General features: G+C 33.5%; 1 protein-coding gene across 1 annotated transcript; it reads right to left on the reverse strand.

Annotated features, from left to right (window-relative positions):
- Positions 1–16,310: 16,310 nt before the first annotated feature.
- Positions 16,311–17,604, reverse strand: LOC121124442 (exopolyphosphatase PRUNE1-like). The gene is made up of 2 exons (XM_040719593.2): positions 17,181–17,604; positions 16,311–17,103 (listed from the first exon to the last, which is right to left on the reverse strand). The coding sequence occupies exons 1-2, from the start codon at positions 17,602–17,604 to the stop codon at positions 16,412–16,414; spliced, it is 1,116 nt and encodes a 371-aa protein (XP_040575527.1). The 3' UTR covers positions 16,311–16,411.
- Between the last annotated feature and the right edge of the window lie 17 nt (positions 17,605–17,621).

Raw genomic sequence — 17,621 nt, forward strand, 5'->3', positions numbered from 1 at the left:
ATTGGAAATAAATTCTACGGGATGCCTGTTCAAATTTAAACTTTTTTTTTAAACTTTTAAATATTTGACTTTTCCACATTCTCCAAGGTCATTAGAAACTAAGTATACCAGTATTTCTAGTATGTTATATTGTATTGTTTGTTAGATAGAAAAGATTGTTCCAGACAAAAATGTATCTTATATTCTATTTTTGTAAACATCTACGGCAAGATAATAATAACTTAGGAGAATATACCTAAAAGGATTGGGACAAAATTATAAAAAACAAACATTTTTAAATATCTGAGGTAAAATTTACCCATGGGCGCAAATAAAAAGTTAATAATATAATTTATACAAACTGAAGCACAGTTTATTGGCTTTGATTTGATACCCACATCAATGCTATAGGACAAGCCATTGCGAAGCTAAAGTCAAAAGAATAAAAATACTCACAGTTTTTTTTCTTTTTTTTAGAGGCACGAACAATAAATTTTCAAGGTCAATGGGGCAAGCATAGCTGTAGTCCAAAATCTAAATGACTGGTATATTTAGTTTCTATAGAACTCAAATATTAAAAGGTTTGAAAACAAAGTTAATAATAATATTTTTGAATATTCCAGTATTTTTCCTATATAATTCATGGCGCCAATGGATTCATCCCTTTTTTTTTCTCTTCCTCTTCTCCTCTTCTTCTTCCAATACTTGCATTCAATGCTCCCTTTACTTAAATGACTAAATATTTTTGTATCTAAAAATTGTATGAAATATTCAAATTAACGTCGAAAATGTAAATAAGAGCCCAAAAGGTAAATAAATCTTATTTGTATAATTTGGGCATCACTACTAAAAAGTAATAGTAATAAATAACTTATATTTGCCAATCAAATATAATTTTTCCATTGACACTCCTCACAGGTAAAAATCTTGGTATAAATAAACTTCGGCACTCTCAAACATAACATCCATAACGTTTAATTATTAACATAATGAAAATATAATATCACTTGTGTTTTCCAGACCACCTTTATCAATTTTAAAAATCAAATATATTTATCAAATTATCTTCTGCATCGGAATCGGAGTTTTCAAAAAACTGATGTTAAGAGTAATAAAACCGTTTATATAAATTTGTATTAGTTTTTACGTTTCTACCTCTTATGAGATCACATCAAAAATTGAGAATTAAAGAATAATTTTAATGATTGAAAGAAAAGAAGATTGAAGTTATGTCTCAAGATAAACTAGAATCTTCTTCTTTTTTTTTTTTTTCATGCTGTATCTGTGGCTTTCTGCTGTCTTTAGTTGACAAGTTTGGCTCTCATTTTGTGGTTTGGGGCACAGTCATGCTGGAGCCACCAATGTCTTCCATGTTTAAGCATCCTTACTTTTTGATGCATATGTATTTCACAAATCTAAGAATCTCGATGTAGTCTTTCTTTGTCATGGTGCCATCAATTTTGTAAAGTCTCCCGTTCCATTGTCAGCAAAACAATCCCAAATCATGATGCTTCCACCACTGTGTTTCACACTAGGAATAATGTATGTGGGGTTGAAGGATTACACCTTCTGTCGCCAAATGTCGCGATGCATGTTGTAGCCAAAGAACTCCACTTTGTCTCATCTGACCATAGCACAGTGCACCAGAAACGTAGGGCATCATCTTTGTGGTAATTACCATACTTCAGCCTAGTCTTCATATCCCTACTCTTGAGAAGTGGAGTCTTTCTTGGCTCATCACCCAGTAACCCATTCTAGTGCAAACCCCTTTGCATACTTGATTGGCCAACCGAAGTTCATATTGCTTTCAACCCCTACTGGATGGATTTTAGAGTTATATGTTGGATTCTTAGCAATCTATTAGACTGCATATCTCACTTGCGTTGAGCTCAGCTATGACTCCCTACCTCCCCTGAAATTATTTTTATCTTATATAAGAAGTTTTTGTGCCATTTCACGTCAAGTGTATACACTTTTTTTGCAATTTACGACATAATCATCACCGATTTTGATGATTTTTGTGGAGCTGGTTTTTCCATATGAAATAAGAGAGAGTAGAAATATTAGGGTTCTGTGACTCACTCGGCCGTTCTAAGTCCACTCAAAGATGGGCCTAATGAGTCGTACCAGTGTTGTTCAGAAGATCATAATTTCGCTCGAAGTGGCTCGATTTACAATAAAAATTAATTCAAAAGATGCACAAGAACACACACTTTAACTTATACTCAATCATAATCTTCTTTTAATGAAAAGTAAAAGTTTAATTTGGCCTTCAAAATGGGAACCCTTCCATGCAGCAAAACCAATTTTGTTTTAATTTTGGTAGAACAAGTCTTAATCTATGTTTTCAAACATGTTCAAAATTCAGAGTTGGATTTTAATTGGATTACTTCCAACAAGAGCATTAATTAGAATATGTAGAATATTATAAATGGCTTTTTTTTGTAAATCAAGCCACAACGAACGGAATTATGGATCTTTTGAACAGCACTGGCCCAACTTATTAGGCCCATCTTTGAGCAGGCCTAGAACGGCCCAATTGAGTCACAGAATCTTAATATTTCACATCCTCACTTATTTCATATAGAAAAGCCAGCTCACCAAAAATCATCCAAATCAGTGATGGTTAGGCGTGAGGGTATGTACACTTGACGTTATATTTTTAGTCAATAAATAGTATTATTATCAAAAATGTTACAAAAAAGAAAATTAAAAACAAATGTTAAATATTTCCGCTATAGATATGACAAATATTAAAAAGGGTACGAATACTTTTGGGCTCAACTCTATATGCCGTCAATGGATAACGTTATTCCTGTTGACTCATTGATTGCATCAATGTTTTCCTACATACCATTGAGACTGAATTGAAGTACTCGGCGTAGTAATCAATCGTTTTCGATCACCAGAATTAATAAACAAAAATTTTACACTGCTTGGTATTTTCGAAGTAAGTGCGTTGATATTTTGTTCGGAACAGGAGAGAGACAAGTGACATTCAACATCATTTGGAAATTTTGCTTAAAGTTTTTGACTGATTTTTTTAAAATAGCCTGACCATGGACAATAAAAACCAATAGTCTCTTGGCACAAAAATCTGACTCAAAAATATTGATAAAACTTTTGACTTCAGTTGTTCTATTGTCGGCCTTCTTAACATCTTTCAAGTTTATTAAATATGCGCAACCGAGCGATGAACACACAGAGTACCAATCAATACTGGAGTCATTGATCATAGTTTCGTCTAAGAGAAGAAGATTATCATTTCCTACAAGTTCTTTCGTAATCTTTGACGAGACTACATTACTAAGGTACTCCAATTACTTTGTGAAGGGGGTAGCGAGACGACAGAATGGCTTTGCCAGTATCAAGTTTCATAAATTTTACAAGACTTGGATGCATATCAATATGGAGCAAGACATTGCAGGAGACATACATGCATCTTGTTCATATCTGACATAAATTAAAAGCATCGGGACTTGATTCAGTTATATTCTTTGAATAAAGCTTCAAATGATCATTATCAATACAGTTTTTTATGCTGTTGAGATGCAAATTTTCTATAGGCTTGGATCCCAAAACCACAAAGACCACATGACAAAAATCATGAAGCCTTGGCATAAATCTATACTTTTTCTCATTGTTGATCGGCGAAAAAGGAATTAAAGTTATATATAACAATTATAAAATGAAAAATATTGTTTTTTAATGTTTAAAAAATAAAATTAATTTAATTGTTATATTTATTTTTCTTGTTAAATGCATCATATTATATTTTAAACATGTCAGAATTCTTCATACGCAAAATATGTATTATTGAAATTGTAGATAGAATGCATTTTGGATTAAATACAATTTAAAAAAATAAACAACCTATAATATACGTATACAAATGGAAATGTGTATAAATTATATCTTACATTAAGGAGGACATGCTATAAAATTTACATAAGTTTTTATTTTTAAATTTCATATCATTTTTATTTAATTTTTGAATCAAACTTTGGTAAATTCCATCACAATTATACATTTATACAATTTGAGTTGTCTTTTTAAAGTTTTGATTATAACGATGGAATTGTTCTTTGACGTTCTATATAATATTGAATCCGATTCTTGGCAATAATAATTTTGTAATTAAGAAGATAACATGATTTCTATATTTAGAGAACATGGCAGTTAGATATTGTAGCATTCAGGATCCATATCGTCTACTCTTCTCATACCTTTATTGAGAGCTGTACCATTTTAGGACACAAATGATCTAGGATTGAATCCTTTTCTTCAAATTTGAACATTTGGTAAGTCATTCAACCTTGATAAAAACTGAGTGAGATAATGGCTTAATATTGAAACCCGTCTTAACGGGTCAACATTGTTTGGGAAATTATAATTATGTTTATGATAAAAAGTCCTTGTTGGACTAAGGCTAGAGTTTAGGATCGACACCAAAGTAGTTTTTGGTATTATTTTACTATAGATAAATAGCAGGATTTGTGTTTCCTTTCTTTCCCATCCTCTCAGGGCTGTTGAGAGCTAATCCAGTATACGTTATGACAACTAAATTCCTCTTCTTCAAAACATTCTTGAAAGGTGGTTAATTTTTTATTTAAAATTATTTTCCACTCTGGTTGATGATTGACTCGCTAATGAAAGCTTTTATTCTTCTCATAAACACCTTCAATATGCATCCTCAAGTTCCCAGATAGTTTAAAAGAACAGGAGTACTAACTCCATTGCAATGTTTTATCTTCTCCTGAACAACCTCAGTATACCTATCCAAGTTTCCATATTTTTTGGTTAAAGTATGATCATCTCCTTAGTAAGTCAAATGAGTGTAGAAAGTATTAAATGATACACGCAACCTACTGATGTCACTAACTACTAAGCGTAGTGTAACTTATATTCTCAAAGACATGGGAACATAAATATATGTACATTAACAACCATACATATCAAACTGGTGTGTTGTTTTTTAGCTAGCCTGTTAATTTGTAATTGATAGCAGGGTAATGGAATAGAAGATATGCTCTTCTGAACACTCAAGGTGTGTCAAGTAAGTTGGCGCTAAGACGTAGTTGGATCATGCTAATCAGTGGTAGTAGGAGATGGTTTGTCTAAATTATAATATAATTTGATGCTTAAATGTCTATTTTTATTTTATTTAAATTTATAATAAAAATCCTAAATTTATTATTAACCAATTATAAGAAATTTAATATAATTTATAGAAAGTTATGTTATAGAATGTGATATTTCTTTAATTTTCGGCCAATTTCTTTGGGTTGTTTTTTTTGCAAATGTATACTATTAGTTAGTTACTTAATTCTAATAATGATTCTTAATTGAGCAATTAATTTTATTATGACATCCTAAGGGAATCCTAATTTGGAGCTGACACTATGAGGACAGATATTTCTGGCTCAATAACTTTATGTTGGTTTGAAATTTTTGTTCCATGATAACCCTCATAGGTTGCCCAGAATGGTTTTATTTTAGTACAAATGGACTGTCTGGCTTAGTCAACCCTCTACTAGATAAAGCTGATATCCAAGGAGTTAAATCTGAAGTACAAAAAGTATAATTGGGACCCTTTATCCAAAAGATGGTTTCTCAGGAGTTTGATGAGGTAAAGCACCTCATGAAAGGCGTAATTCTTCTTTGATGTGTACGATGGATTCCAAAAATACAGAGAATCCTAATGTGTTACACAGTCCCAAATTTGATAGACTCATATGGGAAGACCATGGGTAATACACAAATTCCTCTCTTTTCTATATCTTTTATGATATTGGGTTGATTTTTAATAGACATGGCAGTGTCGAAATCAAAGTAAATAGGCATTTTCCAGAATTCGCAAAGTCCACCTGTCATTGTAACCTGAATCTTCTTGTTTGGGCCCAAGTCTTGATCATAGGAAGGACCGTAATTGTCACTTCTTTTTAAATCTATTTATTTAAAAGACAGCACTTAAACTGATTATTCTTTAGAGAAAATTCTGGAAGAGAAAACAATTTAAAATATTTATGCCAATACTTCAATTGCAATGTAATTCTACATGCGCATACCTTTCATTTGTTCCTCAAAATATCTAAAAGCTTATGTTGAATCCCAGGGACCAAATAAAATTTTGAAATACATTTTCTCAAAGTTGATAAAGCTGGTAAAGGGGGGAATTTCGTTTGAAGATAATCATATGCATTTCCTCCAGGCATTGACCTCCAAATCAGATAACTTTGAATGACTTCTTCAGTCCAGTTTTTTGTTCATTAACACATTGATTTGACTTGATGAAAATAAACTCATATTTTAAGGCTTGTGATTCCTGTTTCATTGATACCTTTTAGTACAGATGTTTCTTTTGAAGAGAAAAGACTCTTTTTTGAAGACTACTTATTTTCAAAAGTAATTGCTACTACTTTTCCCTACTATTAAGATATTCTTCCCCCTCAATATTAGCCTGAACAAGTACATTTTTGAATATGTATTCTGATGAATCTTCAACTTACATAGCCTCAAGTAAAGGGGATTCTTCAGAATGATCCCTATCGACACTCGAATCCAAGTTTTCTTTGCTGTGATGTTATTGATGTATCTATAAAGCATTTTATTTGTATTATTATATAATTTACATTAAATTCAACGAAAAAAATAGTTACTATGACCTTAGTGACCTTCTTATGACCTTTTCACAGAAAGTGATCTGTTTAATTCAATTTTAAGACATAAAAATAGCAATAAAAATCCTGTACATCCTTGCCGAAGATGGTACCTCCAAAAATATATAAGTCATTTACTTTTTCAAAAAAAAAATGATTTCATTGTCACCCAAATGTAAATAACAATAAGGGGGAAAAATGAACAATCATTTTTTTTTGTTTCTAACTATTTTTCCAAAGTTTTTTTCCTTGATTTTGGGTATGATTATTATTATCTTTGAGGCTGCTTAAAATAAAATAAATATATCTATATTAAAAAATTATGGATCTATTTTTTTTTTGACTATGTAATTTGATTACTTTTTATGAAATGTCTCACAGAAATCCATTCTCAAATCACTGGACTATAGAATTGTCGTGAATGAAATAGGTATTCTCGGTTAGATTAGAGTTCAATTTTCTACATACCCATTAATTTCTTATCTTTAAATATATTTTTAGTGTAAAATACAACACTAGCTGATCAAAAGGCTGATTTTTTTTTTTTTTTTAAATAAGGGAGTCTGAATCTCTTAAAAAGTAGGGACTACAGGCAGCAAAGTTTTCTTTTCAGTAAATATAATCATTGGTATTTACAGAAGTACCATATCATCAGGGGATTAGTACCATTTCAGCAAACATATCAAATATAAATTTAAACTATCAAGTCTTACTCATTCTAAACAGGACCCAGGCCCGAGAAGTGAAGAAAATAAAAAGATGGCGAGGAGAGTAGGACTGAAACCCCGATGTAGGACCGTTGAAAAGTAAACAAGATCCGACTGATATAAAAAAAAACTGATAGTGGGGGAGAAAAAAGACTGAAAAGTAGTGTTGGATCAGTCCAATCTTGTTTACCATTGAACGGTCCTAAGGACTGATACCTAAGTCTTTCAGTCCTAGCTATCTATTTAGTTTCTTTACTCATAGCTAGGATTGAAGAATTTAAGAACTAAGACAATAATGAATTATAGTAAGAACGTATAATAATACGTTCTAGCCCACGTCTCCTACAAGTATCTTGCCTCTTTGAAAGAGGTTATAAATTATGATGTAACTTCAGCGACTCAAATGACGTAGTTAGTTGTTACAATATAACTTCAGCTGTTGTGGTTTCCATAAAAGACTGATAAGGACCTATCCTAGGACTGTTATGAGCGGACTGATGGGACTGCAGTCTTTTTAGTTTTTAGACCAATCCAGCACTACAATAAGGCGATCAGTCCTAGGACTGATTCAATAAAAATTACGAGTTTGTTAGCTAGCAAAAAGTGTTTGGGCGATTGACGAGTATAGCTAGTAATTCCTCGAGTGTTTTATTTTATTTATTTTTTCTTAAACTCGAAAATACTCGATTCAGCCTGCGGCATATCTCTAATTTTTGTATTAGGGATATAAATTCGTGACATATATATGAACATTTCCATTAGTAACCAATTTCAACTAATATAATCCATTCCAAAGTTTAAGATTAATAGCTCGGAAATAAATTGTGATTCTGATCATGTGAGCAATAAATATTTCCTTAGTCTCGGTAATCCTGACCTGATGGGTAACTTTATAGTAAATTCCCTATTATTGTCCATAAGTAATTGAAATAGGATCAAAATCATTTCAAAGAATATTTAGAATAGGATTTGTTGATGAATTAGCTTTGGCAAGTTATTCATATGTAAATAACAACTAAAGAGTCTATTTGTATTCTCTAGTCCAGCGTTTCTCATACTTTGTTTTAGTGAGGGCAGCATTTAAATGTACATAAAGTCTCAATACACCCCAGTTTAAGCTTCAATGGTGGTCTGAAAAGTTTCCAACCTCAACGTCGTGAAGATGGCAGTGCTCAAAAATAACAGCTCGTATGCTCTACCTAGCATCTAATGACATTTACTCACCAAAGTTTGAGCCATTTTGGACGCACAGCTGTTATATAAAAGTCATTTGAGATAGTTGATGTGTGTGTTTTTGTGAAAAGGGACAAATTAAGTATCGATCTGTCATTAAATATTCCTTTTTAAAAGTCTAACCTTGTAATAGATCCAAAGTATAGTAGACACAAAAGCCTTGCTGTATTAAAATTTGACGAGTCCACTCGTTAGTATCTGGGGCCAAGTACAGGGTGTGCACGATAAATTGATAAAAATGGAATTTGGAGTGTATTTGTTAATATGAAAAAGTGGGACATGATATTAAACAATAAATTTATTCAACATTCCCTCCCTCAGCAGCCACTATCTTCTCCATCCTGCCCCTAAAGGATTTGCATGCCCTGATGACTGCTGCGGAATCGACAGCATTCCACTCCCTCGTAATGGAGCCCTTCAAGGCCACGATGCTCTTGTGGCTGACCTTACACACCTCCCTCTCCAACTTCCGCTACCAGTAGTAATCACACGGATTAAGGTCGGGTGAGTTGGAGGGCCAGGTGTTGCGATCCCAGAAAGTGATGTCGTAGGAGTTGAAGAGGTTAGTGGTCCTCATGGCGATGTGTGCGGGCGCTGAGTCTTGTTGGAATATGAACTCCCTCCCAGCGGTCGTATCCTTCATCCAGGGGATGACGAACTCCTCCATGACTTCGCAGTACCTTATCCATTAACCCTTTCCTTGGGATTGAAGAAGAAAGGAGGCATCACCTCACCCAGGGTCATCATGGAGGCCGGGAACTTTGTGGTGAAGACCGCAGGGACCTCTTCTCTCTCCTTGGCAAGCCCCCTGTCATTCTGGACGTTGTAGCTTCTGTCGACAATCCAGTTCTTCTCGTCGGAGAAGAAGATGATTCTTCCTCCATGGCTCTTCAGGTCATTGAGGAGACGCTTACCGTTGGTGAGCCTGGTGGCCTTCATGGATGCCGTGAGGATGTGTTGTTTGGCCATTCCGTATGACCTGTACACGAGGTCCTCATTCACAGCCTTGGAGGCCAGCTGCTTGCTCACTCCACGGTTCTTGGCCAACCCGGACAAGGAAGTCTCCGGCGAAGCCTTGATGGACTTCAGGAGGCCTTCAAGGAAGCGGGGAGTGCGGATTCGGTCACTTCTCATGTTGTGGGCCTTGCAGCAGACCTTCCCCTCAACCTCCCAGGCATTGAAGACCCGGTACACCGTGGTCTTGGGGTAGTTAAGAAGCTTGTAGATGGCAGAGGGCTGGTGTCCCGCGCGAGCCAATTCGAGGATGACGTCTCTCCTTGCTTGTTCCATGATGACTATTGTTTGTTGTCAAAACAATTGTGGTGGAAGTTATAGTTTATTGTTCACGCAACCTTTTATATTAGTATGATTTAACCCCGAATATCCACATTATGGATCTGGATGAAGTTTAAAGTAGTTCCAAATTATCGTGGACACCCTGTATACAAGAGACATAATTTGGAGCCAATATACTGTGTAGTTTTTATTGTACGTACTAGGTATCTAATATATAATTTATTTTATTTTGTAAAGGATGTTTTCTGGTTCTGGACCTTTTAGAAAAAATGACCTTGTTTGGAAATACGTATTTCAAATCCACGTCCAAATTGAATGATGAATCGTTTAATTCTCCTTCGTCTCCTTGAATCTTATGTTTATTGAAGACTTATAAGTTGTTGATGTGATGAGAGGTTTTGGAGTGGCGGATTACTTGTCATAAAGAACGAGATGGGCACGTAAAACCGCAAAAACGTTAAGATATACTTTTATTTTCCAAATCATAATTCCACACATCAGTACCTCCGTTGTTAGACACCCATGAAAGAAGGCACGTTTTCTTCGGCACGATGATGATACACGTGAGAGAGCAGTAAGAAGGAAGTTACATTGCTGATGATTAGTACAATACTCAGGAAAATTTGTTTAGAAGATGCAAGGGTACCAACGTGTTTTATTCCTTTTTTTTATATGCATAATCTCTTTCAACGAATCAAATTCGTTCTTTTTAAACGATTCCAACAACTCTAAGAATAACTAATAAGCATAGACACATATTGGGAACGCGTGAGCGCAGTGTCCTGTCCTACTTACAGGAGTCTTTGATTCAACCCTCTTCATTAATCTACTCCAGTAACATTTATGCTATGTCATATTATTTAACAAACTACTTTAGGATACGTGAGGAATCAAAGAGAAATCAACAATATAAACAAAAAGAGAATGAAAGAATAGTCCTCATTCCTAAAAAAGGTAATGGAACTGATTCTAAGAACTGGAGAGCAATAACGGTTCTTAATGGAACTTATAGAATTTTATCTGGTATTTTGACAGAACAAATGCAGCCTAATTGAATAAAAAAATGGAATGGCATAGAAAGGGATTTAAAGCACAGAAGAATTACAGATATTACACAAAATATTCAAGCTGTGATTTATTCTGCTAAATCAAGGAACAAGTTTGGGCCTATCATAGGGATCAACTTCAAAAAGTGTCTGCTCAATTTTTCATAATTCTATTCTTGATACTCTAAGGAGATTGCTGCACAAAAATATTTTTTAATCCGGTATGTTCACTTTTGTTCAACGGTTCAATTTCGATTGATGGGGTGACGAGTGATCCAATTTTATTGAAAAAAGTACCGAAAATACCGAAGCAGTGACGTAAAATATATACATAAATAAACATTTTTGTTTAAAACTAAAGCTTGGGGTAAGATTACATCGCAATGTTACTAAAATTTACGAAAAAATACGAACTTAAAACTGCTAGAATTAATACTATCGGAGGTAAAAAAAAATACGGTATTCACAACAAAACAAAGATAATATATGGAAATACTAAAAACAAGTCTCAAATTTAAATTTTAGATAGTCGTAAAATCTTTTTTTTCCTTGCACTAGATTATCACATTGCTTGCAATGAAATATTATCTTAATCAAATCCTTAATGGTCAAATTGCTGACAATGAATTGTTATTAATCAAACTACTCACAATCGTTTTACTTAACAATGTAAATGAAGTTAAAATGTCAGAGACATAATGGTGTAGTAGTTCAGGACGTCCAGCAATCTGTAGTTAAATAAACCGCTTCATCTTTTTTTTTTTTTTATTTTCTTTTTCCCTCATTTTCTATAGGGTTGTCTTGAATACATCTGAATAATGGAGTTTGAAAGAGTTTTTCTGCAAGGCAAAACATAGTTGGAATTTAACATCTTTAAATCTTCTAAACCCAGAGTCTTCAACAATAGAGATGGGGTAAAAGTATCATAAAGGCTAATATTTCGTCCATGGCACTTCGTGTAAAAAGATCATTGGCCTAACAGTTGAATGAGGTAAGGTGGTTTGTCTTCCACCTATTACTCTTATTTTTGACCCTACATTCCTCGGATTTTCAGTAAGTACAGGTGAAGGCACAATGATGCCAACATTGTCACTTTGATGAGCTGAAAGTGGAGAGTCATTCATTATTAAAGGAGTGGTCGAGGCTGTAGACTTATCTAAAATCCAATTGGTAAGATGTTTTGTGCGTAGATGTCGGTGGAGGTTGGTAGTGGACACGCCTTTAACAGATAATTTTGACTTACAAATTTTGCAAAAAGCAGATGCAGCCGAGAGGGAATTAAATTTGGTCCATATAGCTTTTTTTTTTCTCTCAAATCACTCATTTTTAAGCGTTCGGTCAAGTTGAAATATTATAATAACTAATGAATATTGATTAATGCTACGACTATTGGCTACTAATTACTGAATAATGATGAGAAAGTATTCTGTAAAATAACTTCATAAAGTACTTTTTAAAATAAACTCGTAAAGTACTCCGTAAAACAACTTCCATAAAGTACTTCGTAAAACAACTTCGTGAAGTACATCGTAAAATAATTTCGAAGAATTATACATTACAAAAAGGTAAACTCATTTATTCATTAAATAATCATTATTAATCTGATTAGTGATTACTATTGAAAGTCTTGTAATTCGTTAAGTAGTTACTAAATTTATATAAAAAGAAGAAGTTCACTCAACACTGCACTTATATTTACTAGGCAATGAGGTTGTTGGCATAATTTTAATATTACCTTCTATCATGGGATCAGCATCTTGATAAAGGCGAATGCAATTATCTTAATCTAATTATCCCTCTTCTTAATGTTATTCTATAGATTTTTCCAATATATAATAATAATATTTTGAAATAGGGGCCTTTTGTTCGTGGGCTCGGATAATTCGCCTTTTCTACCTCCAAGCTTATTCAAAGACTGCCTACTCAAAAGGATAATGTGACCTTCCAATAGTTATGCATTTCTCAAAACATAGGGATTAGGGATGCTATTGAATAGAAATGGAAGGGTATCGAGGCTGCACCCAAAAAGGTAAAATTATTGTGTTAAAAAGGTTGGAGTAGTATCGTTGCTTTGTAAAATTCGGGCAAGCAAACTATTAAAATGATAATATAAAAAGTCATCTTACATACTAAAACACACCCCGGCCCACGGCAGGTTAAATTCTTGCACAGCCGCTTCTCTGAGGGGCGGGGTGTATTGTAGGACATTACAAGAGTTTCTTGATGCTCAAGGAAACGGCGGTGGGGGGGAATATAACTTGCCTTGGGGCCCAGCACTTCATATGTAAAATCCGTAGGTCGGGTTGTGTTATGGTATAATAGAAGAGGTCATTGATGCTTGGAAACGCGATGGCGGTTGAGTTTAAACTACCTGAGGACTCAGAACTTCACTTGCAGAACCCGTGGGCCGGTTCTACAAGAAGTCCTTAATAATTTTATAGTGAATCAGTTCTTTTGATGATTCGTTCTTTTAAAGATTCAGTTTTATTTTATGACTCGTTTTTTTAAAGATTCGTTCTTTTCATGATTCATATCTTTTGGTGAATCAGTTCTTTTGTTAAAAATAAAGCATTACACCAAATGCTTTAGTTAAAACAGTTTAGTTGCGGAGTTAGTGACATTTTAGTCATTTGTAGTGCACGAATTAGAGTGCGCTCTAAGTATCAACCTCATGATCTAACGTGTGATACTTGAATATATTCATATTTCATAAAACCTTTACAAAAAAGTCAAAGTGGATATAAATATTTGATTGAGGTTGAGTGATATATTCTATAAATGGGAAATTTACGGTATAAATGAACGAATCACTCATACGACTGACTCGGTTCAGTACGTTCACTAAAAAAAAGCCGTCCAAAAGAACGAATCGTTCGAGAACGACACGGCACTACGAGATATACATTGTGACCAAATATTATCTGAATCGGTGATAGTGATGGCAGAAGGGTGTCTACATTTCTACAATGTACCAGTGGGGCATTCCATGAAGATATTTATGGTCTCAGTTTCGAATATGATGTAATTTGTGACCAAAGGGGAAAGTATCTATAAGCATTTTCACTGACGTCATAAATTGCATCATAACTGAAGGAGACTCCATTTTGGGGGCTCTAAGTTGATATTCTTACTACATAAAATGAACAATTTTCCAATAAATCTTGATAAAACTCCACTTTATGAATAAAAAATTACAACAATTGCGTTGAATACTGCTTGATGTCAATGATAAACAGTTATATTTAAATTAAATCAAAGTAATATGCATTAAAAGTGGCTAGATTTGTACAATTCTTTTGATCAATTTGGGATAAAAAAAGTAGGATAATAAGTGAGAAATATCTTATTCTTTCCATTTTAATAGTTATTTGTATCTACAACACGGAAATAAGATTGTTTAATGATGTACTAACATAATTTTAGTACATATTAGTATCTGAATTATAATCAAACTAGATAATGGAGGGATCAATTTTGGACTCATTAAGACTTTCTATTTGTTGGTCCCACTTTGACATCGAATAGCGCACTATTTCTCTTAATATTAATGAAAAAGGACTTTCATTGTTATAAAACTTGGTTGTTTAGGCCACAAAAATGTCTTATATCAACGTGAAAACGCTCTATCGATATAAAAGAATATTCCATATAAACCAGTGCCTCTCAAACTTAATACATTGCATACCACCAGAGGAAATATACATGTACCATAATTTTTAAAAATAAAATTTTTTTTAAGTGAAACTTTTTTCCTCTTTTATTAAAGGTATATTTATTGATTTTTCAACAATAAAATCACCCAAACACACACAGCCACTAAGCCTCCACGTAACCAATGTGCTTGTAAAATTGCACGTACCTCACGAAGGTTTGCATACCAGAGTTTTGAGAATCACTTCCAAATACTATAGGTAGTGAATAAATTTACTAAATGTTGAGAACCACTGTGCTGGAGAAGTACATTAACATTTGAATGAAATAAAATTTGGTCGTGTATGCCTCCAAAATGACAAGCCCTCTGATGTTTAAAGCATTTTTTTTTATCAATACGCATGTACTTTAAATAAAAATTCCATAATTGGTATAGTATTTCTAATTAGCGTATTCATTATTAATTAGCTGAATAAAAGAAATCCTTGGTACATTTCTCTAGGAGGGCGAGGATGATCTCACATGTCACAGGCCCTCCTCCGTAAGACATATATGCCTGAAGGCTAACACAGGAAAACTGGTTCTCGATCATCATATTAATCTTCCTAAATTGGACTTTTTTGCTTTATGAAGCATCTTTATTAAACCTACATAACGATACCAATTTGAGGTCTACCTAATATCTTCAAAAGTTATGGTCGATTATGCATTTTTAATCAACATTTTGTGGTAACTTGACGTTTATTTATCGGAACTTGATGGCCTCTTACTTTGACCATATATATTATACATATCAAGTTTGATGAAATTCGATTCGTAACTTTAGCCGTAATCCTGGTACAAACAGAAGCAAAAACATAGCCTTCGTTCAACTTCGTTGGCAGGTAATAATCAGGATTCGATTTAACACTCTCTTGTCTTCCTTGTTAAGTTTAAATAAAGTGGTCATATGATTATGGAGCTCTTTTCTTAGATGATGAGGTAATCCATTAACTTTTCTGAGCTCATTAACAAAAAATTGTTCTTTCATTTGACGATTTGGCTAATAGACAACTTACTTGAATGGTCTTATGAACATGAATAAAGGTCGTCTCAGATATATGTAGATTAAAGAACAAATAGATCAAATCTATTTGGATTTTCGGGTATTTATTTCGATGTACAGACAGAAAAGGAAGCGGACCAGCACTTGTTTTCACATATATACTGTTGATACGACGCATTTGCTTTCGTAAAGCCTTTCTTATATATTCAAGACAAAAATTATGTCCCATTATAGGTTAAAATCTTTTATTCATTGATTTAACCGAAAGATTGTTTACTTCGCATAAACCCACAATCATTCTTGATTTGGTATCCGGACAGACTTAAATATATCAATACAACTAATGAGTTAAAAATATTGCCCACCATATTGTATCCAAATGAACTTTCAACATAATTACCTAATAACCTAAATTATGTACTTTGTATCAGAATGCATCCAAAATTTGTTAATCACATTCAAGTTCCAAGGGAAGCAAAACATTTCTAGATCATAAATTAAACAATGCATCATTAGGAAAATTAAATCAAACAACAAAAACCATAGTACTTTTTTAAAATATATAGAAGGTACGCACATATTCTATTAACATTGTTCAAGGATCAAAGGAATTCACAAGAATGTTCTTGTTTTGCGTTTTTTCAAAATAATTATTTGTGGTTTTTGTCAATGATGAAAATGAAACTCAAGTGAATAGGTAACAAGTTATTAGAAGAGTAATAACGTGTATTACTAACAATGAAAATGAGTTGAAGCTCATTAAAGGTTACATACATTAACAATCAATAATTTGGCTTAATAAGAATTTAACTTATTTAAATAATCTTGGACATAAGGCATAAGTTTCTTCCTAGAAATAGTTCCATTTCCAAATGAAAATAAGACATATGCCTCATCCTTGGACAGACTTTCTTCTAGAATAGTGAGATCAAAATGCTCAATACTTAACAGTAAGTCCTTTAAATCCATAATAACTCCTGGGCTTTTAGCATAAATAATCAGCTCTCTCGTCATAACATCTTTTGGAAAGTAGAGGCCAGTAACTACAGAGAATTCTAACTTATTTTCCTCGAGAAAGGACTTCAAATCTACGAAGAAGTTATTGGATCGAGTTTCCCTTAAAGCACTCAAAGAAAGAAAAATAGAGCTAAGAGATACTTTTTTGTCCCCATCTCCATTCAATATCATTTTTAGATCTCGTCTGAGTAGTTGATGTGTTGTAAAGGAACCAATATCCCTTTTGGCCTTCATAATGGATTCAAATTCCGTTGAACGAGATTCGGGACTAAGGCACAAAGTAGTTTCAATTCGCTCCACTGCCTCTACATCCAGAGGAGTAGTCACATTTGTTTCCTTGCTAAGATTCATAGTATCAGTTAATATGGCATCATATAGGAGTTTAAGACCAATTGGATCCCTGTAGTTTGCATTCAAAACAGTTGATGTGATCAGAGAAGAGCATGAGCCGACCAGAGAGTGTTTGAGCTCTTTGATAGTAAGAGAACAAATATAATTGATTTTGATAGGATTGTTTTAAGAAGAGATAAGAATGTAGATGACTCACCCACATCCTGTGGAATCTTCTCCTTGACTAATGGACGGTGATCAAATATTTTGTGGATTTTGTCTTTAAGGAAACCTAAGTCTCTACACAGTACATGATGATCCACAAGGGTGATAAGCTCTGTTTTGTTTTCAAAATTAAATTCATCCTTACAAATAAGGAAAGATGGATCGATTCCCACGACCCTCAGACAAAATAGCACCTCTGTCTTAAGAGACAAATCTTTTCTTTCAACGTTAAGAACGGGTATAGGAGGAGGAAGAGAAGATGACGTTGGCGGCTTTGATGATTGTTGACTATGAGCATATACAATAGAGCAAACAGCTGAATCCAAGTCTAAAGATTCGTTGCCGAGGATCACATGCAATTGATCAGTTGAGACCATTCGATCTCTGATTCCCTTTACAAAAGATAGCAACGACATGATTGACTAAACAAAGT

Source organism: Lepeophtheirus salmonis, chromosome 9, assembly GCF_016086655.4.
Source record: "Lepeophtheirus salmonis chromosome 9, UVic_Lsal_1.4, whole genome shotgun sequence".
Taxonomy (NCBI): domain Eukaryota; kingdom Metazoa; phylum Arthropoda; class Copepoda; order Siphonostomatoida; family Caligidae; genus Lepeophtheirus; species Lepeophtheirus salmonis.

What these genes read in the sequence shown, in the direction of transcription:
- LOC121124442 (XM_040719593.2), bottom strand. Translation starts at nt 17,604, where the DNA reads ATGTCGTTGCTATCTTTTGTAAAGGGAATCAGAGATCGAATGGTCTCA. An exon ending in GAAGATTCCACAGGATGTGG is followed by an intron (nt 17,104 to 17,180) that starts GTGAGTCATCTA and finishes TTACTATCAAAG; the next exon opens with AGCTCAAACACTCTCTGGTC.